At 38.9% G+C, this 24780-nt stretch overlaps 1 protein-coding gene across 6 annotated transcripts; it reads right to left on the reverse strand.

The window, feature by feature from the left end:
• Positions 1-580: 580 nt before the first annotated feature.
• Positions 581-24461, reverse strand: TBC1D31 (TBC1 domain family member 31). Of its 6 annotated transcripts, none has more exons than XM_055800189.1 (22): positions 24295-24460; positions 22359-22505; positions 21683-21798; positions 19618-19796; positions 16532-16683; positions 15965-16124; positions 15537-15737; positions 14187-14360; positions 13267-13346; positions 13018-13164; positions 12623-12756; positions 11485-11618; positions 10711-10890; positions 9468-9652; positions 8703-8855; positions 7419-7554; positions 6397-6489; positions 4520-4660; positions 3297-3491; positions 2688-2847; positions 1666-1782; positions 581-955 (listed from the first exon to the last, which is right to left on the reverse strand). In XM_055800189.1, exons 1-22 carry the CDS (start codon positions 24369-24371, stop codon positions 813-815), a joined length of 3204 nt encoding a protein of 1067 aa, XP_055656164.1. In that variant the 5' UTR covers positions 24372-24460; the 3' UTR covers positions 581-812. The 6 variants fall into 6 exon arrangements, with proteins under 6 accessions (XP_055656164.1, XP_055656162.1, XP_055656163.1 ...); XM_055800187.1 differs by having other exon boundaries at positions 9468-9700; positions 24295-24459; XM_055800188.1 differs by having other exon boundaries at positions 2700-2847; positions 9468-9700; positions 24295-24457.
• Positions 24462-24780: the final 319 nt, after the last annotated feature.

Genomic DNA, 24780 nt, shown 5'->3' on the forward strand with positions numbered 1-24780 from the left:
GCTGTCGAGAAGCGCTGTCTGGCTCTGCCCCCTGCACGATGGGGCACCATGAGCAGCCCCACTCCGATACAGCCGCCCCCATGAGCATCAACGAAACCCCACGGGAAGCAGAGCGACTTCAGTTCCAGACCCTCATATTTTGACACAGCTGAGCCTACTCCTGTACCAGCCCTGTGCGTAGCAGTTACGAATGATTCGCTTTATTTTACTGTGTCTCATTCTTTTTTTACTGTAACACCACATAATGTTCTACTCTTGGGTTGAAAACATTAGCCAGTGAAAATCAAGCCTAGCAGCATGAAAAACAGTGTGTTTATTCAGATTCTCTCTCCCCTTCTTACGAGATAAACATGCTACTGTCTCCAACATGGAGGCTCCACAGCCTCTCTGGGCTTTGTTCTTGGTGTCTGGCTCTCAATGGAAGGGATTTTTCCCTCTAATTGAGAAGCTCCCTGCTGCAACTTGTAGAATCCACTTACATACCACTGACAAAACCAACATTTCAACGGTGGTTTGTTTCTTCAAGTCACGGCATCCACCAGAACAAATAAAAGTACAAAACCACTGCAAGTCGAATAACTTGATAGTAAAAAGTGAGTTTATTTAAAAGTAAAAATAGCATTATTGTCAGTAAGAAAATAATGAGAAGGTTACAAATAACACACATTTTTCTAGCTAGCATTTGATTTTATATAAAAATATTCCAAAGGCTTTTACAATAAACAATCTATGATCAGTCCTTAATCACACTATACATATTTAGCATTTCACTGATAATTTGAAAGTACAGCTGAGGTCCAGAGCAAACCATCTCAAGGTATCCACTTTGTAGCTGGGAAACGAGTTGGAGGATGTCTACTTCGGGACTGTGAGATAAGCTTTTGTCTGAGCCGTCTGACTTCCGCCATCAGTTCCCGCTCTTGGCACGCCAGTCCTCGTCTTCTGTCTAAGGACACTTAAGTGCCAGAAACTTGGACTTAATATTGCAGCTAATGGTTTTCCATAAACACTACGAATGCTTATTGGAAAACAGTTACCTGTGGCATAGAAATGCTGTGCTTTACCAGTACTGCTGTATGCAAGAGAGCCCTAAGACCTGTAAAAACAAGTTCTTTGAAAGCTGTGCCTGTGTTTTGTTACAAAAAGGTCAGATGCTGATGGGTCACTACGGCAGGTCCATAGATACGTGTTTCCCATCGCGTGCAGAGTTTTGCACGTAAGATGCATATTACTTTAAATTGTGCTTCCACTGGCCATAGTAGCTAGTACGGCCCAGAGGAAATGATTACAGACTAATTCCCGACTATAACTCTCAGTAAGATTTTGATGAAAGACAGTTCTACATCTTCTCAACATCCCCAAATCATACTTAACTAAAAAGAGAGAAAAAGCATGGGTAAAATGATCGGGTCAGAATGGGATTCAACTAGGCTGAGGTTTAACAGGACCGCTCTCACAATGTGACACACTTCAGGAACTTCCTACTTGTGCTGCCCCTGGTAGCAAAGACTTTTTTTCAGGTGTGAAATAGAATCCAACAATAAACTGATTTACTATCCACTGAACACCTACATAACTAATAATGACTCAATTGCACAATAAGGCTCCAGTAATGCTTCTGAAATGAAATGTGAAAGAAAGGAGGGTCCTATCTTAGAAACTTACTGTGCGATGATGACTCTGATGCAGAAAAATCATTCAGACAGATGTTTCCAGTCCTTGGCACCTGCTGGAGTTCCACCCCTCTCTCTGTACGTCTGGCCTTTAAATCACAGTGTCTCTCTGTGGGAAATGGAGGGAAGGATTTTTTGTAAATTAAAAGTGTTTAAATTTCTACGGAATTTTTCTAGTTTGAGGTGAAACAGGTTTTCTCCAAGAAGCAAAACTGGAACAATCACTCGCTCCATCTAATGGCAAGTATAATTTGCTCAGAATTAGAAGTCAATGTTTCTACTCTATGGGTCAAAGCTATGCTTCACTGCATTCATTTTAAGAAATCACAGTTCCACATGTGCTGTTTCTTCCTATGTAATTAATCTTCTGACAAATGGGCCACTAAGATCATGTGGAATATGGCTACTTCTACTTGCAGTTTTAGGAGGAGACACCCATTTGAATAATATGCAGTTGAAAATTACTCCATACTAAAACCATTAGGTAAATAGGGAAAAGTCTGAAAACAGTTTGCCCAAAGCAATACCGATCATCTAATCTTAATACTGATCACTAGTCTTGAGTGAGCCTTGCAGAGATGGGGGAATAGGAGAAATACCCACAAAACCACAAATGCAGTATTTGAGAAGGATGTACAGGCCTACTCTGGAAGTGCATACATGGTTTTTTCCTGTGAAAAAACTTGGCAAAGTCACTTGTTGGTACAATACTGCACCTCATCACAGGACATTATTTGACAGAGGACTTCTAAGAGATGTGGTTTTACGATTGGCTTAAGCCGAGCTATACCTGTGCTCCTATCAAAAATGCCATTTATATTGCTGCATCTGACAGATATCAAAGTGAGATTCCTTTCCAAGTCTGGCCTGATACATTGGCTTCACGAAAGAATACTGCCAAAAAGTACTTATATAAAGGAGTTAAGCTTAAGTTTATCCCCAATATTGGACACTTAGTTTACATTCATTAACCGAATGCTTCATGCTAACATCCACACCAAAGAACTGCACTACCTATATGCTCACCAAAATAGTCATCTTCCCTTTGCAGCTTTTCAGCCAATTCTGCGTCATTCATTCTGTCTTCTAAAAACTGCTTCCTGTGTTCATTTGCAGCAGCAGCAGCTTTCTGCTCTTCCTCCAGTTGAGCTTTTTTCTGTATAACTTCTTCCCACTATGCAACAGATATCAAATGTGTCTTTAACATATATGTTGCAAGGAAAAAGCAACAAGTAAAATCATCTGGATTATTACAGATTATGCTTCACTCTTAAATCAAAATATATGCTAAGATGAGTGAATGTTACTTTTTTTTGAAAAATTTCTCATTTAAACACACGGAGAAAGGGAAAAGTCTTAGGTCAGAGAAAAAAATTGAGAGGAAGTTACAGAATTAGGAATATGCTTCCCTAAGCCTAAAATATCCTCACCAATTTGCTCTAGTGCTTCCACAAACTTCCAGTCCTAACAAATTTTTTTTTTGTTATTTTTAATTTTGTTTAAAGGAGATTCCTAACAAAATATTTCTTCAATATCTTTCAGTTTTATGTTATGGACATGTTACGGGCAAAACCCAGTTACGTTTGTACCAGCCCCACTTAGAAAAAGAAATACTAAAAATACCTTTTGTTCTTCTGCTTCCCTCATGGCCTTCAGCAGTTCAGCTTCTTTCACCCTGTTGTCGTGCAGGAGCTTGGCTATCTCTTCATAACGCTTCTCACGGTCCTGATCCTCACGCCTTAGTTTATGCAATGCTTGCAACCTCCAGTCGGTGTCAATGCGTTTCTGCTCTGCTTTGGCTGCATTTTCTTCAGCCACCTAATAAAACATCTTTCTTACTAGCAATTCATTTAGTCTATTCTAAGTACACAGGCTTACATACAGGTAAGGTAAACTGTTCTCCACTATCACCGTTGGATGTCCCTGCTGGGAGACTGTACCTGCAGTGCCACTCCTCCACTCATTACAGCGGGCTGTCTCACCTATCAAGGCTGCCTTCTGCTTCTTCACCCTTCTTTGTCTTTCCCTTACTGAGGGTCATTTTTTTGTTTTGTTTTGTGATTTGTTTTTTTCCTTTTTTTATATCTTTTGGAACGAGGCCTCAACTCTCTCCATGACTTTGGGGATTTTGCTTTCCTAGTATGGATTTAATACCGTTTACAGGTGCAATTAACATAAGAATGATACCTGCATGCCAAAACTTCCACCCACATCCATCTGCTTCCAAAAATCAAAGGCTGTTTACAAAAATTGAGACCCATATGTCTATTTCTAGACAAAATATAAATGCAGATGCCAAGCATATGGGCAGTGGGTTAGCTGCAACTATTTTTCCAACTGTGCAGTTACACGTTCTGAGCTTGAAAATCTGAACAATTCCTAATGTCAAGCTACACACATTCATTACTGTGATCTAGAAGACATCTTCTACAGCTGAATTTCCTGCCAAGTACTACCAACTGAAAGTTCTTTTGAGGCATACTTCTGTTTTATTATGGTTACAAATAAAACATGTTCCTTAACAGGAGGATGATTTATTTTGAAAAGCACTTTTGAGTCTTACATGCTTTCTGAGTTCTAAGAAGTAAAGAAAAGTTAATATTCATGGCAGGCCCAGAGAAGTTCAGCATTACATAGCTGTTTGGACACTTCAGTCAGATTTTTAAAAACCTCAAAACTTTAAAAATACCATCATAATCTATTAATACAGGTATCTAGAAATTAGATTTATTCAGAAAATATTGTCATATTAACCTGAACTAGCTAATTGCAATTAAAATACTATTAACAAGTACTAGTTTGAATACTAACTCCCCAAAATACATGCTATGATCCAATCAGCTTACTATCTGAGCTTTCTGTTTTTCTTCTTTATCTATTTCCATCAACCTCTGAAGAAGATGATCTTCCAGATCCACCTTTCTTCGATGGGCATCCACCTCTTCTTTCATTTCCTTTGTAACTGCCTCTTGATCTTTGATTAGATGCTGCCAAACACACAAAGATAATTTACTGTTGCTAAGCTACTAACCCACATTTGTAATTCTGTCTCTATCATTTATTAAAATTTCATTAGACTAGTATTTGAATATATCCACACATCTCATCCCACTACATACTGCAACTGCCCAGGAAACTGATAGTCCCTGCTGTTTTATCCATTTGGAAATAGTGTCATCAGAATAATCACAGTGGTCTCACAGGCTGATCCTGATGTAATTCCACTCCCTGAATTACAGTGGAGCATAAAAGAGAATTCCAACTTAAATGAATTCGATTCATCATGAAAATATTCCGTACTTTCATGGCACATTTTAGCCAAAACCTCAAAATGTTTTACAAATATAAATCCTGTTTCACGGTACAGGAACTTATAACAAACGCATCTGCAGCTTGAATGCAGAGATGATTTGCCAAAGTAGCACGAATCAGCAGTAGATCTAGGAATAGAATTTTACCTCTCACCACATTTTCTTCATATTCATCAGGGCACATCTACACAGTTTTTTGGAGAAGGCATAACCCCTTCCCAGGCCTGTGGGAATCTATTGAGCTGTGCCAGCAGGGTACTAAAGCAAAGTTAACACATATGGCCTTCTTAGCTTGAATATAGCCCCTCACTGACGGCAGCGAAACAGTCAGTTCAGGGCACGGCAGGGAAAGCCTGCTTATACAGACTTTTGTGGGTAGACACATATCCCCAGTTAGTTAAATAATTGCTACCTTTCTATAGCCTAAAGAGGATGATCACTGTAGAATTAGCTCCCTTAAACAGCTGACTTTACATGTACTGGAACACAAATGAACTTAGCCTGGTTTGTGTTATGTAGCTACAATACAGCTGGCTGTGTATTTAATAAATAGATGCTAAAAGAAATTTAGCCCAGTTATGCTCAGCATAACTGAGCATAATATATAAATTATATAAAGTCTATGGCCAAAAGTTTTAAAAAGCCAAATATAAGCAAACACATGCTTCAAAATAGGGGTTAACTATCTGGATGTCCACTTCTGCTTGCACGCCATTGGATCTGCACATATGCAAGATCGGCACATGTAGCTGTGATTTCTAAACACTTACGGAAGTTACTAAACCCTTCCATTAGTAGCCTTGCTTTTCAGTCACTCATAATAATTAACTCATATTTAACTTTAAACAGTATTATTAATTAAACCTCTTTATTAGTGATCTTTCTGAATTATAAGTCAGTCATTTGAGAAAGGAACTGCACACTCCCCACAAACCACCCACTCCCTTTTGCTTAATGATGTTGTTGGTAATTAAGACATTTTTTCATCAAATACATCAATTTGCTATACCGTACTCTCAAGAAAACGTAGATATATCTGGATATCACAGATGAGAAGGTAAGAGTTTCTAGGATGAGGAACATATTGTTACAGACTTCTTTTTTACACATTTCTTGCTTCTCTCAACCAGCTGAGCACACAGCTAAACCCTGCAGCAACTAAATGATACCTCTGCACAGAAGAATAAAATGGGGAGAACATGGGTATTTTCTCCCAGGAAAACATCTAACAGTGCATTCTACTAATACTTTAATCAACAGAGGCTTTATTCTAACAAAAAAAACCATCAGAGAGGAAAAGGAAAAAAAAAAAAGGCCCCCTTTTTCCTAACAGTCTGCTTGAATGACCAATGCAAGAACTGCAAAGGAAGAACCATTAAATATAAACATCTGTATAGCTCCCTAATAATTACCTGTTCAAAAAGCTGTCTTTGTGATTCAAGTTCCATCCATCGTACTTCTATATCTTGAATAGTAGCAGCTGTTTCCTGGTCCCTCATGGATGCCTTGAGAAGAAAAGAAACACATGAAAACACAGTAAAGGAGAAATTCTTCTTCCTTTAAAAAACAGTATCAAGAATGTCCAAAATCCCAAGCCACACCCTACTTCTAAGTTCTTGTTAACTTTCTGTCACACCATGAATAATGGAAAATACTACACATCAAAAGCACAGGCCAAGGTGAAGAAGAGGCACAAGAATAGTTTTGCATCCAGCCAAGCATGTTAGGGAAATGTCAGGCTTGCTCTAGCGCTAATAACCTGCTACATGTAGCTCTGAATCCAACAAGGAGTCTCTGAAGTCAGAACGCTGCGGAGGACAGTACACAGATAGGGAAGGGGTCACTTTGCACCCGGCAGAACCTGTGCTGAGCTGGAGCTTCAAACCTTACAGCGCCCTGACTGCGGAAACAAACAGGCAGCTGCGCTGCACTCTGCAAAGTGTAGTACTGAGACACAAGGAGTAGCCCTACAAGGACTCAATTCATGCCCACAAGGTTCAAAAGTTTCCATTCTCATCTTCTGTACGCCACGGTGCCTGAGCTAGTAGCACGGGAACAGAGCCAGGCCTGGCCAGAGGCCGCTGTGGAGCCTCTCTATCAATGGCAGAGTTGATTTGCAATCTGGACATGCAGCCCACAGACAGCTCAGAATTCACTAGTCCTTTAAGGAGCTCATTACATTTTTCAACACTGCCAATATACAGATATATCTGGCTTTTCTCAGGAATTTTGCCGGTTAAAGCATGCCAGTGGAACATAGTAAGTGCCAAATAAAACTGTTAAATTATGCATTTATCACTTAAAGCAGTCAATCCCATACAACCTCTAGGCTCACAAAACACAGTAATCAACTGAAATTTTAGTCATGCATTTTCCCCTTGTCTATTTTCACTAATAAACCTTCAAGAAAAGAATATCTTGAGCAATACTCAGCCTTTCTCGCAATTTCGTCATCAAGACGTTGCAGTTCCATTTGATGCTGATCTTGCTGGTATTTCAGAAAACGCCTTCTCGAAGCATCTAGAAACTGCAGTTCCTTTACTTTCAGCTCTTTTTTCACAGCAGCCAGTCTTCAAAGCCAAAATAAATAGAAACAAGGGAACTTGTATATATGAAAGCTCAGTACCAAACAGCACAAGCTTGCACTGCAGTTATCCGTTAGTGACTATGAGCTAACGTCTAATTTGTCTTGTAAGTCGTCCAGTTTTCATTTACGAGACAAAATTAAATTCACAGCCACAGAGACATCCTCTAACAGCAATGTCCCCAATTAAGCTTTGAAGTCCTGTGTCCTGTTTCTATTCTATTTTAACAAGCACTAGTTTACTATTGCAATGATCCAGAACTGGAAACTATGCCTTAGAATAACTGCCAGTGTCCTGGTACATCTTTCTGCACAAAATTAGTCCTAAATTTATTTGCAAAATATCAAACTATTTCAAGGAACAAAACCACAAACTCAAGAATTAGTTTGCAAAGAAAGGCTCGCTGCCCTCTTTTTAAAAACCAACCAACCAAAAAACCTTACTCTCCAGGTTGCAGAGGTTTAAGAGAAGCGCTTGCAGATGTGGTGCTTAGGGACATGGTTCAGTGGTGGACTTGGCAGCATTAGGTTAATGGTTGGACAAGATAATCTTAAGAATCTCTTCCAGCCTAAACGATGATTCTACAGTTACTTGTAGTTGATCGAAAAAAACTATTGGAGATGTTGAAATTCTCTTAAACCTTCACAACTGCAAAATGTACAAACTGACATTTCAGCTTCAGTATCAACACAACCATTTGCTCAGCAACCAATATATAAAGCAGTCTTTTCCCTAAATCCTCTAGAAAGAAAAGAATGTGTGCAGTCACTGATACTATAAGTGACTCGTGTATTTGCAGTGTGAGTCTGCTCACGGTGTAGGTCTGAAGTCTCAGTGTGCAAACACATGGCAATCGACTGCTTAAAAGCATTCACAACTTGAAGAGACCAACCAAAAGGCTGGGGGCTGAGACAAAAAATATGAAGTGACTTGGCCTCTAATCTGCTGTATTCCCTCAGGCAAGGCAGTAACACAACCCAGATCACTTCGTTCCCACACCAAAATTGGACCCAGCAGACCACACTGTTTTCCCACGCTACAATTTCTACAAATTAGTGGTTATTTTGCCTTTACTCATGGTTAAAAATGTAATAGCAGGATACAGTAGCCAGGCCTAATGCTTCTTATAATACCTTTGCCTCTGTTCTGCCAGCTTCTCTTCTTCTTCCAGTAGCATTTTTCGCCTCTGTTCTTCAGCTTCTCGAAGTAATGCCTGCTTTTGATACCAGGCTTCATCTTCTGCTTTCTGTTCCTGTGTTTTAGCTTCTAATTCATGCGCTAATTGTCTGAATGGAAGGAGATCACATGTTAATAATTCAAGCCAAGCATCAAGAAATTACTTGATTACTTAGAAATTTATGTCTGTACTAGCAAAGAACTGCTGAAATAAGATGTCATGAAAGAGTCTGGCATTCCCTTGATACTGATAAAGTATGTGAGGAAGAGTTACAGTACTGACCGTTACAGACAACAGGGCATTTCAGATGAGCGCAGACATTTTCTTCCTCACATTCTTAACAAAAACTAGTTTCTAAAGGTGCCTGGGCATCATGGTACCCACTGATTTTAATAGCAAGCTAAGAACTCTTGGCCCTTCGGGAAGTTAGACACTACAAAGTCAACAGAGGTTTAGGCTCTCACTTACAGGCTTCCAAGTTCTGCCCAATATTTTCTTGTATTAACAAACATTTTTTGTTTAAGATAAGACGGCCTTAAAATATGTAACTTAAAAATGTGTCAAACCAAACAACTCTTAACCTTTGGCAGCTATTTAAAGTCATCTTCCTGAATTTTCTTACTTGTCCCTCTTCTCAAGCATACACATTACAACAGAAAAAGGCAATCGCACCGCCCTGTCCCTCCCAGTCTGATATCGTCTTCAACTTTCCCATTAATACCTCTCTCGTAAGTATTCAATTTCATCCTGTCGGATCCTCTCCCGTTCCTGAGTTTGATAATCCACAATGAACTTGGGATATTTATTAAATACAGGGTACTGTCCTTTTGTAAGTGGTATGAAGTCATCAAGCATACGCTGTGGATGGATATCTAATGGCGTAGCCTCCATAAGATGATAAGCTTCCTTAATCACAGCATTAATGTCCAGATTGTTACGATGATGAAAGAAATACTGTAAGAGACATGCTCCCATTTACATTCTACAAAAGATTAAGCATTTTATTTTTATCTAACTGTTTGGGAATAATTAGGTAAATTAGCAAGATCTAGATTCCAAAAATTGATTTTAAAAGGGATTATTAAGTTATCCCTACCAATTCGTAAAATATCACCTCCTCAAATGACTTGACCCAAACCTCTTCAAGCTGTACAAATATGCTCTGGCTCTTTTCCTTCTCTTCAAACGACAGTTGCGTAAGGGAACTGGAAAGCTAGGTGTGAATTTAGAGTGTACAACTGCCTGCACAGGGCAGCACTGGTAGGAGGTTCCTACCAGTGGATAAATCTCCCTTGAATTTTGGTGTTCAAACATGAAGCCTGGAAGTTCCTCTTCTTGCAGGACTATTCCTTCCTGTCAAAGATCTTATTCGCCAAGAGTATCTCTAAATTGGTTATTATTAAATGTAGCAATAATGTCTGTTTGATGCCTGTCAAACTAACTGCTTACAAGCACATTTTCAAGATAGAGCCCTTTGTTTGCCTACAGAGACGTTTTCGTATGAAAAAGCCTCCTTCTCCCATGTTAAGGCTAAACATAAGGAAACATTTTCATTTAGCTTCAGAGAACATCAAATACTACCGCCTAATTTTGAAAATCTGAAAGCAAAACGATGAAACAAGATGACAGAATGACTGTGCCTTGTCTCCACAAGTAGAAGTCCAAAAAAGAGGCAGAATTATTTTGTGGTTGATGAACTACTCACATGTACAAAATGGCTTTTAGTGGCATTAGAAAGCTTATGAAAGCTTTTAAAGATCTCGTTGCATGAAACTACCGGAAATTGCTCAATGTTTTACTCATTTATTGTATATTTGCCAGGTACTTGATGACATTGTTCAGAAACATGTAATAATATGTTAACATGGAAATGAAACATCTCCTAAGCTCTGTAACAACAGATACAATGTTTTATATGTCTCTGTAGGTGCACTTGCATATGACTGAAATACGAAGATGCTTACCTCAAAATCTGCCATTTGGTTACAGTGAAGCAAGGGACCTCTGGAACATACAATATAGGCAACAACAACCATTAAAAAGTATGAAGGATGGTTGGAGAAGATATTGTCAAAGACTTTCAGCCATTCTTCTCTTGTTAGAACCTCAGAAAACAGTGTTTCTAGAAGAGGCCAAGCATAAACCTACATTATTTGGGAAAATTGACAAAATAATCCAGTAGTGCAATTTTAGTATTCCTTTTAAAGAAGTAATAAGAAATTATCTTGCCTTATACCAATAATCAATTACTTATGAAAGAAACAGGAACTAAACCAGAATATTTGAAGATAAGTTTCATCACACACTATAAACATTCAAAATTAATATGGGGTAACTACAAATAAATTTATTATTTCCCTGGATATCTAAATCTTCTGTTTAGATTTGTGAAACTGAAATAAACCCTAATGATAAATAAGGATTACAAAATTAATTCATCATGCTTATGTCCACTTGAAAAAAAACACCCAAACATTTATAATTCAATTAGCAGATTTTTAAGCAATGTGGACTTGAAAGCAAAAGACTTCCAAGAACTACAGTTGCACGTATATGAGATTTATGAACATGGAAAAAGAAAAGTGGCAGGAAAGCAATGACACATTCCTTACACTCCCACAGCACTCATTGTTATTTAAAGAAAACTCCTTCAAAAAAGAACTATGTAAAAATGAAAGACTAGTGCACTATCATTCACTGCAGTATATCATATACACAAAAGCTGGCTGGAATATTACCTGTGAAGTCACATTATGTTTTATTAAATGCTGAAGCAGTTGTTTGTCATGATGTGCCAGAACGTTTTCCATCATACTAAGGACATTAACTGGAGGATTGGGGAAATACTCAAACCAGTGCTGACAAAAATTAACTGAAAGAGAATAAAAAGCCAAACACAATCCACTGTAATCCAGAGTAATAAAACTCTTGACAGCCTTAGGGTCTGGTTATAAAGACTATGATTTTAAGAGGCAGTTTTAGGCAGCAAAACCTATTTAAGATACTCCCATCTCTCCTCTTCCCTAGCATTTATTCCTAAACCATTCCCACAGTACACTGCTCCTCCAGCTGCACTGGCATGGCTGTTAGTGTCAGTACGCTGTGAAAAAGACTGGGGAACTAACCTGGCTCAAAAATAAAATGAAAAAAAGTCTGTGTGCTGGGGAACTAAATGGCTGGAGGCAGATGGGAATACTTAAACCTGTATTTCTATCCCATGAAACTACAGCCTGGGTCAAGTATTTTTTAACATACTAAGAATAATTTCTGTAAACTTGGATACTTATTCACTAACAGCATGTGTTTGCAAAGTGGGTATGTATGCTTGGCAGCACATATCTTCTGTAGGCTTAGCAGCAGCTGCAACAACTAATTTAAGTGTAAAGCACTTTAATTTAGAATGTTGCTCCAGAAGACAGCCATAGCCAGCTTTCAGCCAAATGTCTAATTTTGAGTTACCACATGCTTAGGACAACTAAACACAGTAAAACCTTAAAAGAGATCATTCCTTTTTGACTGGGAGTGGGTGAGGGGGTGGGGTGAGGTGGGTAGGTGTGACTACTTTTCCCACGTCTCAGAGGTTTTAGTTATAATTATGCTACAGACATTTGGTTTTGCTGATTAGACTTCACGAATACTGTTAATCTGCTATCTTTTTGCTAGAAAAACTGCAAAAGCAAGTCTAATATCTTGTTTTATTTACAAGCAGGTTTTTGTTTTAAGCATGCAGTTGCTCCATATTTCTGGCAGCATCTTTGGAAGAGAAGCTGGTGACCTCTTAGGAAATACCTCATTCATTTCATCAGGAAAAGCTCTTTTGCATGGGAAAGCTTAAACATGTTGCAGCATATTTGAGTTTTTAAAATCCTTGCTTACCTACTACTGTAGCAACAACTTCAAAGCAGATCAGCTGGTTGTTCTGGAATAATTTTACGAATGGGAATGCTAGCAAAGGGATATAAGGTGTCTCAGCAAAGATAGCAGACCAATGAGCTAGAGCTGATAAGGTTCTGTGAGCAAACAAAGGTGCAGAAAACGTCGATTCAAAACCAAACAGAAATATAATGTGCATCTTAGAACAACACAGAAGATCGCAAACGTCACAATAGATGTGGAATTACATGAGTTATAAAAACAAAACTGCATGACAGCAGTATTATTTCATTTTAGAATTTTTCTTACAGCTGACTCCGGCTATTGAATACATTCCAGATCACTATATGAAAATAAAAACCTATAGTATTTAAATAAAATATAAAAATATATTTTACCTCTGCAAAACTCTCAGCAGTTTCCTACTTTTGATGGGATACTCATTCTGAATATTCACAAATGCACTGTGGGTGCCCTTATCTATTAGGCTACTGAATGCTAAGTGGTTTTCAGGAAGTTGTAATAAGGAACGCCAAACAAACATCCTGCAATTAAAATGCAGACTTAGTCAAGCAACTTCTCTTTCACAGGCCAGCAAACAGAAGCAATTTTATTTTGTGCAAGCATGAACACGCACACAAAAATACCTGTACTTTGCTGGATATTCTCCAAATCCTTTCAGTAAGGACTGCAGACGTTTCTTGTTTAATCTGCCTGGCAATTCATTCTACAAAATAGGGGATCAACAATAAATGCAAGGATTTCTCTTTCATAATCTCTTTCTTTGCACTGTAATCGATTATAATAGCTAAATATTGAAGTTCCTAACGTAATATTAAAAAAAATAAAATAACATGTACTGCTATCTGTTATATAATCCCAGGTATTTCAACAAGAAAAAAGATAATTCTATGATCATCTTCTACTGAACTCAAAGAAGAGCCACCATTGATTCCAGTTAGAAGCTGACCGGAACCTAACTGACTAAACTATATGTTATTAAATGATGGATATAGCCAAACCACACAGAATATTGACATAGTAGATCAGATGAATGTTAACAGGAGGATATATATATAGATATGTATCTGTATATATATGAGAATATAAATACCAGAATATAAATATGTATGAGATGCAAGACAAAGACAGTGAGAGAAGATGGCACAGTGTTGACAGAAGGGAAATAAATGTAACAGTAATGAATTTCTGAATAATTAACAAATAATGAAATGGCTTCTAGGCAGACATTTTAGAAGTGCCAGTTTGTCAGCAGGGAAGCAGATCATATCTAAAAAATATCCAAATGTGTCACAAGTTGTTTGAACAACTTCAGAGGTACCCCAAGCTGACTGGAGGCAGCTCTGGCTGTGTCATGCAATACACGAGTATGGGGGAAACAGAGAGAGGAAATGGTACTAAAACTCCCTTAATCCCCTTCTCTGCTCAAACGTCCAAGTAAATAAGTGCCAGAACTTACTCTTTAAAGTAAGTGGCTAAATATTTTTTTGCAATGAAATTTAAATGCTGCAGACTGGAGAACAAAATATTTGCAACTTTTTCCCACCTCTTTATTTTGCAGTGATGTGTTCACTTGCAGTTTTAGCAGTCTGGTCTGAATTTTGCTTCTTTTGGATTTCCAAGGCCACTCTGACATTCCTGAAGCCACTCTTGTCAATTTATTTGGCTCTGATGTGCACTTGGACCAATCTTCTACTACTTTGAACACAGGTGGTGGAGGCTAATATTAAGCGAAAATACCTCAGTTAAAATCTTGTAAGACAGATTAAATAACACTATAATTTGATGTTTAGTCTATTTTATATACCATATTTTTGACCTTGATGGCCATAGCAAGAAGAAGAAAGACATTTATACTGTAAATATATATGGACTGTATACTCCTGAATAAGTACACCAGTGAATAAAACTGCTGTAATAAAATAGCAAAACTGTGAGAAGGTTTTTGTAGCTTCCAAACCAACTCAAACATCATGTTATTTCCTTGCTTAGAAAACACTAAAATATAATTGAGGTAGTATAAACGTGTATCACGTACCATTCAGGTTATTTACTTTAGTGTGTTTCTCAATGTCACTAAAATAGTTGCATTTCTATAGGACCAGTTAAAAAGAATACAACAGACCTTTACAAACTTTATAATTAGTCTTCAGTGTCAGGGAGGTATTAATTCAGTGTTGGAGATTGGGAAAGCATGTAACAAAGTGGCTATCCCAGTTCATGTCAAACCAGCAGCAAAAGTGCAAATGGAATGCATGTGTGACATCTTTACACATCCTTCCTCAGCTCCAACTCCGTCATTATCCGAAGCTGGTTACTGTTTACTTCAAAGACATGGTGATTAAAGATATATGGAATTCTGGATTTAGAAACCTGACTCCCATTAATAAATTACTTTATTAAGTAAGAACTGGTATTTAGAATGTTTGTTATTTAGGAAGGATTAGGAGCATGATTGTGCCATAATGATGCATGCTGGTATCCAGTAACACAGTAAGAAGAACAAAATCACAGTAACAAAAACACCATTCATGCTGGCAGTTTAAGAGTGCATCAGTTGCCAAACATTTCCTATAGGAAACAGAACAAGCCACACAATTAATGCTGTTTCCATCTGCCCTAAAATATCATTTTAAAGAGAAATTAGTCCATACAAATTGCTATAGAAAGAAATACCATCTCGCCCGCCTCCCAACACCAGAAACACAGGGATATATATACTTTAAAAACATCGCATTACCTGACAGGCTGGAGTAACTATGAAGGGAACTCTACAAACCACTTTTTCTTTATTTGTAGTGTGAAATATGGTACTCCAACATACATCTACCTAACTTTTGTATCAGTGGTCATTTGCAGACAAGTATCAACTTTAACAGGATTTACTGCACTCTACCTTATTTTCTTCTGGAGTCAAAGACTGGACACTGTACAAATTAAGGCTACCATCTTCCATTACTGATGCAATATACCGTCCATTTGGGCTAATCGCTGCTGTACTAATTCCCTCTTCGTGGCTCCCAATGTCAAAAAGAAGTTTGCATGTTTCTATATTGATAAATCTCATAATATTATCTTGACTTAACACTCCAAGGACCTATAAGTTAAAAGAATTCATAAATTAATACTGTCAATGCAAAACAAAGAGGAATACCTAATTCAGCAATAACATTCCATTAAGCTAAAGGAGCAATTGAGCAAACATTTAGCACAGTAACTTTCCTTTTGTATGGTATGGGCCCATATCCCCCAAAGGCCCTCAAAGTGTATGTGTTGAATTAACTAACCAAATACTCCAGTTTTAAGCTTTGTAAAAAAACTGACCTGATTGGAGCCCCCATCAAAACTGTCAGGGAGGAATTCCAGATGACGGACAGCTCGTACTTTTGCAGGCATCTGGATTATTCTTATCAACTGCTTTGATTCTAAACACCATAAGTGAAGATGATTTGATTTTCCACCAGCTACAAAAATCCGGCCATCTCTGGATCACAGATGAGGTAAAGTTTCCATCAGAATACTGCAATTTTTAGAGAGATTGTACATTTCCTTCTATGCCCTCAAATCACTTTTGAAACTGCCACAATCATGTCATACTCTCCTGAAAGAACAAAAGAGCTCCTAAATAATAAAAGCTGCTTTTGTAAAGGGTAGTTTAAATTTTATTTTAGTGGTCATTAAAAATCAACTTACTTTATTTCAACTGCTATGGGACTGTAATAAAAACTGCTATTGATTCTTGCTCAAAGTATCAGTCACAGCAGAGTTCAAACGCTTAGCATAGTATAAAGCTCAATATGTCCATAAAACATTACAAATAATGAAAGAAAACCTGTTTTAAAACTACAGGTTTTGCAGTCTGCCTTTAGAATGTTTAAAATAGCAATTTACCTGGTAACGGCAAAGACCTTATAAAGTAACACAGAACCTTCTACAGGAGTTGGCAACTGGTATTTACAGTGAAAAGTATCAAATTCCCATGCAAAAACAGAATTGTCTTTGAAACAGCTGAGGATGGTGTTACTCAATGGAAGAAAAAAAACCTGGAAGAATATGGAAAAGAAAAAAAATGGAATATGCTGTCAAGGAAGTACCCTTTAAACTGGACCAAAGTGCATTACAAAATAAAATACAGCAAGAAACCATGACAGTATGGCTATGACTACAACTGTGTAACGCAGCTGCAGTGCAAGGCTTAGATCTCCCAGGCAGTGGGCCCCCTTCCCCTGTTACAGCCTAGGCAGGCCTGCTCTCCTTTGCACTGGTTCAGAACTTGTTGTACCCTTTGCTAAGCCAGTTTAACTCACAAAAGCAGCACAAACCTTTATCTGTGTTTTTATGACTGTTGAACTGCCTTGTGGAGGTTTCTGCTGAGTGCCAGAGAGGACGTAATAGAAATGGTGGGAACGTGAACCCAGAAGCAGTAGCGGATGGGAGACAATAGCCAGAATTGCTCACTGAGCAACTGCTTGTTGCATCTTCTGCAAACTAGTGTCAGCATTCAAACGGTACCAAGAGCCTGCAAATGCACTCTGTGAAGCATTCATTTTTTAAACCCCTTATTTTATGTACAACTATTAAACGTAAAAAGTACTGTAAAAAGCGTAGCAATGTATTCTCCAATGATAAAATGCAGATTTTACTGTGAGGATGAATGAAGATAAAACCAAAAATCTTGTAAATATATTTTTTCAATTATTCTCAACATGTCTACTGTTTATGTGTAATCTGTTTCAGTAAGAAAAAAATTTGGATTATTTGTATTTTTGGATGTCATCAGATACACTCTTGCTTAATGATAAATTATTGGCAGCTTCAGCAAATTCCCTGTACCTATAACTTTTTAAGGTTAAATTGAAAATATCTTCTGGTATCTGAACATGTATGGGATTTCTTGAAGTACTCACTGGCTGAGACTAACAGTTAGTGCTACAAAGTTCCAAGTTTTGGTCTGAACGGTCTCTTGAGGCCTTGAAAATCTGTGAATCTGGATACGTGGGACAGGATTAACCTTGCTGAATGTTAGTGACTGAAAGTTGGATGTTCAGGCCAAATTAGTCACTTGACAGTGAGCAAAAGTTACCTATGAGGAAAGAGTAAGCTCACCTACCAGAGTCATTTATCTCCAGACTGAGCTGCCTGTCCTCCTTCAGGGACACTGAGAAAGTCTACCTAGACAATGAATGCCTATCACGCAGATGGATGAAGTCTAAATTTTGATAAACTGCAAACAGTTCCTCTTTTTCTGCTTTGCCCTACAAAAATACCACAAGATAGTCACAAGCAGCTGTCGAAGAAGAAGTGATGCTTTGGAAATGGTCATTATATGTCTTCTCTCAGCAATTCTTTCTCACCCGCTATTGTTACAGTGTGCAGCTCAGTCTCCGTCTTTTCAAATTAGCTTTGCCCCATACCAGCGTAACAGAAGGTGTATGTTGGAGTGCAACTGGGCTTAAGTAAAGAGGCATCAAAAAGTACACCGCAAAGATTGGTGGGACACTACTACAATGGCTCAGACAGCAAGCAAGAATGCAACTTTGGACAGTGTCTAATAATAAATCTGATCTTTAATAAAGCACTTACCTGTATGTCTTAAATTGTGGCATGGGAGCAGAATATCATTATCTCTATTCTAAAGACAGGAAACTGAAATCCAGGTAACTTGGATTATTTGCGTAATGTCCTATCAGAAATGGTAGAGCCAAACCAAAAGTGCAGGCTCTTGATTCCCGAACAGTGATTTATTCATTCAACCATAGCCACTATTGTTTGAATTTAAAGGTTGTTTCCATACTGTAACATCCTGATCTTGCCAAATTCCAAGAGCCATTTATCAATAAGAAGCCCCTACACACAGCCTACACAAACAAAGACACTGAGCAGTAGAAAAATCTTGTCCGCTAAAGAAATGCAGCCATCTTTGGAGGGAAGACATAATTATTATTTTAGCAACATGCACTACACAACAGTTTTAATAAAACAAACAAATGAACAAAAATTTATGCATGATTTTCCACAGTAATTGCTAGGTAACTATTCCAAGCTGACAAAATTTCTGCCTGACCTAGAACACAGTGAAAACACTCAAATGAATAGCCTTGTTCTCTGCAAAATCAGCATGGCTTTTTAGTGACCAGCCAGAAGAGAACTTTGGTTTGAAGTGGTGTTTGTAAAACTACTCATTGCAGGGCAGCCAGCATGTGTGTCAGCAATACTCAGGCACCGCATCAGTACTTTCTGCAGTACTTATGCCAAAGTTTGACATCTGGTGGCGCAGGCAGACCTGTCTAAAGCAGTGTAACAGTAAGGAAGACCTATTTAAAGCACTCCCTGACATAAACGTGCCATCCCTCTCATCCCCTGTGTTGTTCCAGATACTTATGTCTGTGCAGCAAATCGAAGCAAAAGAAACCACTAGGCTGAAAAGCAGCAACTTCTTTTTGCTGAGTTACTTTTCAGCTTTGTTTGTTCCCACATTCAGTGCTTAGCGCATGCATAGAAAAAAGAGCAGCTTTGGAATAAGCAGCTGAATGGGGTAGGTGGTGGTGACTGAAGTCAACATTATGGCACTACAATTGTGTTTTTAACAATGCCCTTAAATCCCAGTATCGTTCAGGTTGGAATCAATCTCCAGAGGTCCTTTGAGCCCATCCCCAGGTCAAAGCAGGGTCAATCTAGAAGATGGTTCCAACTTCTAGGTTAAACTGAGTTAGTAAAGGTCATACCCAACCAAGTTTTGAGTATTTCTAAAGATGGAGGTTCCTTAGAAGTTCCCAGCAGATCTCTGCACCTATTGAGTTATGATTCCAGTGGTTGGGGTGACATGACAGGATGACAGTTAAGGAGATATGCCCAAAGAACATGGAAAAGATTCAGTTGTATTTTAAAAAATATTTTCAAGTACTGTGATTTTAGCACACAGTGTTACTCCTAATGAGGTATGCTTGTTCACCCTTTAGCAATTATCCTTTACTTACCTTCTGTATAGCCACAGACTGACGAACATTCAGCTTTCTTCTTCTTTGAAAGGTGTCCAAGTCCCATAGTTGTGCTGTATCAGTGGATGTAGTGATGGCATACCTGCCCGAGCCATGGACAGAGATGGAAGACACTGAAGAATCATGTCCCCTCATCCAACTAACTAGCTCCTTGGTTTCTTCAGTTGATAAAAAAAATAAAATGAAATGGATATGAAGGTCATTCAAAGTGAAACAACTATGACTGTACACTTTATTGCCAACACTATGCTGTAAGAGACTTTTAAGCACACCTAGTACATGATCATTTACCATCACAGCCCAACAAACAAGAAACAAAGGTATCAGTCTTCATATAGCTATTATTCCTTAGAGAAACATAACCATCTCCTCATCTCTAAGTAACAGTTTCCATAAGTTATTCTCATTTCTACACAGAAAGCCAACTTGCACAGACTTGTTCAATTTAGCCTGAGGATCAATCTTAAAAAGACGTGAACACTGCGATCAGGTAAATTCAGCATGCCTGGTAGGCAGATTATCTGATGTGAACACCCACAGCAATCTCTAGAAGTTAAGACTGAATGTTCTATTTAGAATTCTCCACTTGTTTTTACTTGTGGACAATATGTATGAATGATCACACAGCTATTTACAGGTGCAAGGAAGAAAGGCTTAATGACAACGGGCTATGACTATAGAAAGGCACAGTCAGAAAGCAACACATCATTAATTCCTTTAGAGTCCAAAACATTTTTATGCTGTGTACTGCATACTAAGGAAATGGTTCCTCTGACTACACTGTCTCCCACTTGTGACTGCATGACCACTAATCTTCCCCCAGCAACCAAACTGTACTTGTGGCAATTACACTATTTACACTGGGTAGCCTGCCTGACAGCCCATGGGGGTGGCTCCACCTGACCTACTGCTGTCATGTCAAAGACGGGAAATGTCTATAAAGCAGCTCATAATGCCTAACAGTCAAACTTTCTGCTGTGCTTACAAACAATTGAGTGCTTACAGCTATTGTCACCTGGGAGGAAGACATGGGATTACAGAGTACGGCTTCTAGGGAAGGGGGTGGTGCCCATCAACTAAGTATTATCTAACACATCCCTAAGGATAGTTCACCTAATACTGACTTATGTGAGTAAGAATTATATTTTAAAACATTCTTTGGTATGACTTGGTATCTGGAAACAGCACCATATATGCATGCAGAACTCTGTGCAATAATTAGGATGATTTCTCTAAGTGCATCCAAAATCTTAAATTTGGTCTTCCTGTGGTTGAAAGGAGGAGAAAAAGCACAGAGGATTTCAGACCTTAACTTTGACTCTTCCTCTATTTGGGAAACAATGTGTTACACTAAAATCTTCACTGACAATGCCAGACTCAAACCCTCCAATTGCAGAGGAGTGATTCCTATGGCTTTTAAAAAAGATTAAAGTCCAGATGATATGAGACACTATACCTGGACTTTTTGATAGGTTAAAATTATTTATGAAGAATGAATTGTCAATGCGTTTCACCATTTAACCTCTAATAAAGACAGACACACACAGCTGACCTGTGAAGTTAATTTTAAATATCACTTTTGAACAAGGATACAGATCTACTTGCATACTCAAAAGTATTGACAGTTTTTTTAGTATACATTGTCACTTTGTTAATATATTTTACTGTTAATATAGTTAATAAACAGTTCAGCTGCAAACTAACACACTATCAACTGATTCTAGTTTGATTTTACATAGAGCAGCTCATTCTAAGCAAACATACACAGAATTGATTTAAAAAAGTAACATACATAATTGTGATCCTGTGCTAAACTTCAATTAAACGGATACCTGTGTGACTCAGTAGGAATTTTGACAAAGCAAAGGGTTCATTTACCCACAGGCCTATTAACCCACATGGGCCCAAACTTTTCTGAAGAGAGGGCACGAAATACATAGTATGAATGCCATGAAAAAAACTTACAAAAAATTTTGAGATCAAAATTAAAGTTATATAGGTTTTTGTAACGACCCACATAGCAAGTCTTCACATTTCTCCTTACCTGTATCAAAGCACTTAATGGAATAATCTGCCAAAGCCACCAGGAATTCTGTCTTTCTGCGAAGATTAAATGCCAAAGCAGTGCAAGGCTGCATTGTTCGCTGAACAAGGTTAAACCTATTTCAAAACACACATTCTCATTGTGTTAGGAAACTTTGGTTAGTGACGTCAAGTGAAGTAATAACTTATTTAGTCTGAATATATATCACTGAGAGAAAAAAAATCAATTAACTCAAAAGAACGGAGGAAATAAATCACATCTAATTACAATAAATCTAAAAATCAATGCAAATATTTTAAAACTCAGTAGTGTAAAACTGAAAAGACTGATTAATGTACTTCTGCAAATGGAAATACTAGCTCTAGTTTACTGTAATTCATGGCTTGTATTATTAATTGATTGGTGCTATCCAAAGAATAACTCCTTGTGGTAGTATTTCAGTTCTAAAAAATTGCTTTGTTCAGTTTAGAGTTACAAAATTCTGATTTTTTTCAAGCAGCTGAACTAATAAAACAGTATTTAGGGAGCCTACATGAGACACTGGCTTGTAGTTTCAGCTCTGAGCAGACTACTATCTATTTACACATTCATGTGGCATGCTGTCCAGGCAAGCTCCCTACCCCTAGATGTTACTAATGTCAGGACAATTAACATGTCTTGATAGAAATATCCTTACCTGTTTCCACTCAAGTCAAAAACATATATATTCCCTTGGTAGTCTCCAACAAGTAGAGAATCTCCAGAACTGTCAAAAGCCACATTCAGAAAACGTATTGTCTTTGAATGGTATCCTTTGACACTATGAATTATGTTTACTATAACTCTGTGAAGAAAGCAAGCAAAACAACCATGCTTAGAATTGTTTTATTATCACATATTTCTCCAAGATCTAGGATTAAAATATTCCTAGCTTATGGTTTTACAATACTAATCATTCATAGTGTTCTAAGAAAAATCTTCTTCCATGAAACCCCCATATTTCTAATATAAAAACCAAACTAAATAAAGGAAGTCATTCACTATGTTGGAAGGTAGTTAGGAGACATGTAAAGCAGATGGGGAAAATCCACCATTCACGATCCTTTCATGTGGCTCCTGGTTACCTGATTTTCATTTCTATTATTAATGATTAACACTAACTTGCGTACTGATGTATCATCTGCTAATGTATATGAAAGCCCAGTTCAGCACTCAGCACGGAACCTGGCTCTTCGTTATCACTGCAAAGGAACAAACTGGAAAACTGAGAAGCGATGAATTACTGTAAGAAATCACTTGGATTAGCTGTAGGGGGAAATTAGTTTTAATACCACTTCTTTCCAGAGTCTTCAAAAGCATGAAGAAAGCCATTTTTATCATTATTCATCTGAGATATTATGGAACAAAAGTTGCTGTGTGTCCACATCCTATCCTTGTACCATGCTGTCGGCATAAAACAGAGCCAGATGCAGAAACAAAGGCCATGTGCAGACTAAACTGTAAGAAGAAGGTTTTTCCAGGAAGCAGGAGGTTAAGATTTGGGAGATCTGCTACTTCTATATTTTTTGGCTAACAGTCAGCAAACCAATTATTTTCTATCATTACTTGTATGCAAACTCAGAGTAAAACTAAATATCTAAAACTGTACAGGATACTGGCAGGCTGATTGAAGAATGCAGGGCACTTGCAAAATACTGTGACCATGGCAATTTAAGACACTGATAGCTATCTGAGACACCAGTTTCTAAGAGAGCAGAATAAGCAACCCAGCAGCTGCATGCAACTGTTGGTGCATGTTACAAAGTGTGAGTATAAGAAGAGGGGCCACGCAGCTGTGGGCCAGACTAGAGACAAAATTGCACCTCATTTTGTTAAGCCCATTCTTTTCTGCAATAGAAGGGAAAGGCCATAAAAATGAAATTAGAAAGATGTTAAGCTAGTTTAAACTACAATTAAAATGTAGCGATGTTAAGCACCTTTAATGTCATTAAAAAACCCACAAGTGAAGTATGACTTCTGCTTCTAAAAACACCCTGAAATGAGTACATAACAGAGTAGTTACAGCATCTCCCGGGACTTCCTCAACACCACTCCCTGCCTTTCAAAAATTCCTTTGCCACTAAACTAACCCAGGAGAATAAAGTTGTTGGAGCTGCATTCGGACTCTTCAGGTCAAACACCATACAGGTACCCCAAAACCAGCATTCACCCTGCTGCTCTTCAGCTTGGGCCAGATGTCTTTGTAGTACTTCGCCCCTCAACTGAACTGTCGGAATTCACCCACGGCGTTTTGTTCAGTACAGTTACAACCCAAAAAACTAAACTGGGACGGCTGCCCAGCCCTTGCTCAGCCAGGCTTCGAGCACCTCTGAGCACGGAGGTTTCACAGCCTCCTGGGGGACCAACTCCACCTTCAAAGGGAACGTTTTTCGCCGTTACCTAAGCGGGCATCCCCGAGCCTGCAGAACCTCCGGTGGGCTCCGGCTGGCCCTGGCTCCTCCACCCCCTCACTGCCCGCTCCCTCGGCCTCCACTCCGCGGCGCAGCGTCAGGGACGGCCACGGCTGCCGCCGGCTCGGCACCGAGCTGAGGCCCCGCCACCACCGCCGCCCCCCGCCCCTGGGCGGTCATTACCCCCGCCGCGCCGCCGGACAGGGCTTGCGGTGCCAGATGGGCCCCTGCTGCCGGCCGCCCAGGTCAGACCGCTCCATCCCGGGCCCGGCGCCACCGCTTCCCGCGCTCGCCGCCTCCCCTCAGGGCCCTCCAACGGCTGCCGCGCAGGGGGGCACCGCACGCATGGTACAGCCCGCTCCCGCTTTACCAATGGAGGGCAGTAAGGAGGAGGCGGACGCGCTTCCCCCCTCCGCCCCCCGTCGGCCTGCCGGGAGTGGAACCGGCCCGCCCTGCCCCGGGGCCTGCCGGGAGTTGTCGTTTCCCTCACCGGCGTCAGGCGGGGGGCCACGGAGCGGAGCGCTATCAGCGTCGGATAATAAAGTGTAGGCCACGTCTTATAAAAAAAAAAATAAATTTTTTAATATAGTGTTTCTTCCTATCAGGCAAACATGTTTATAACATGGCGCAATGGGACATTAATACTTTTTTCCAGGCTTTCGCATGTGC

This window comes from Falco peregrinus, chromosome 3, assembly GCF_023634155.1.
Source record: "Falco peregrinus isolate bFalPer1 chromosome 3, bFalPer1.pri, whole genome shotgun sequence".
NCBI classification, from domain to species: domain Eukaryota; kingdom Metazoa; phylum Chordata; class Aves; order Falconiformes; family Falconidae; genus Falco; species Falco peregrinus.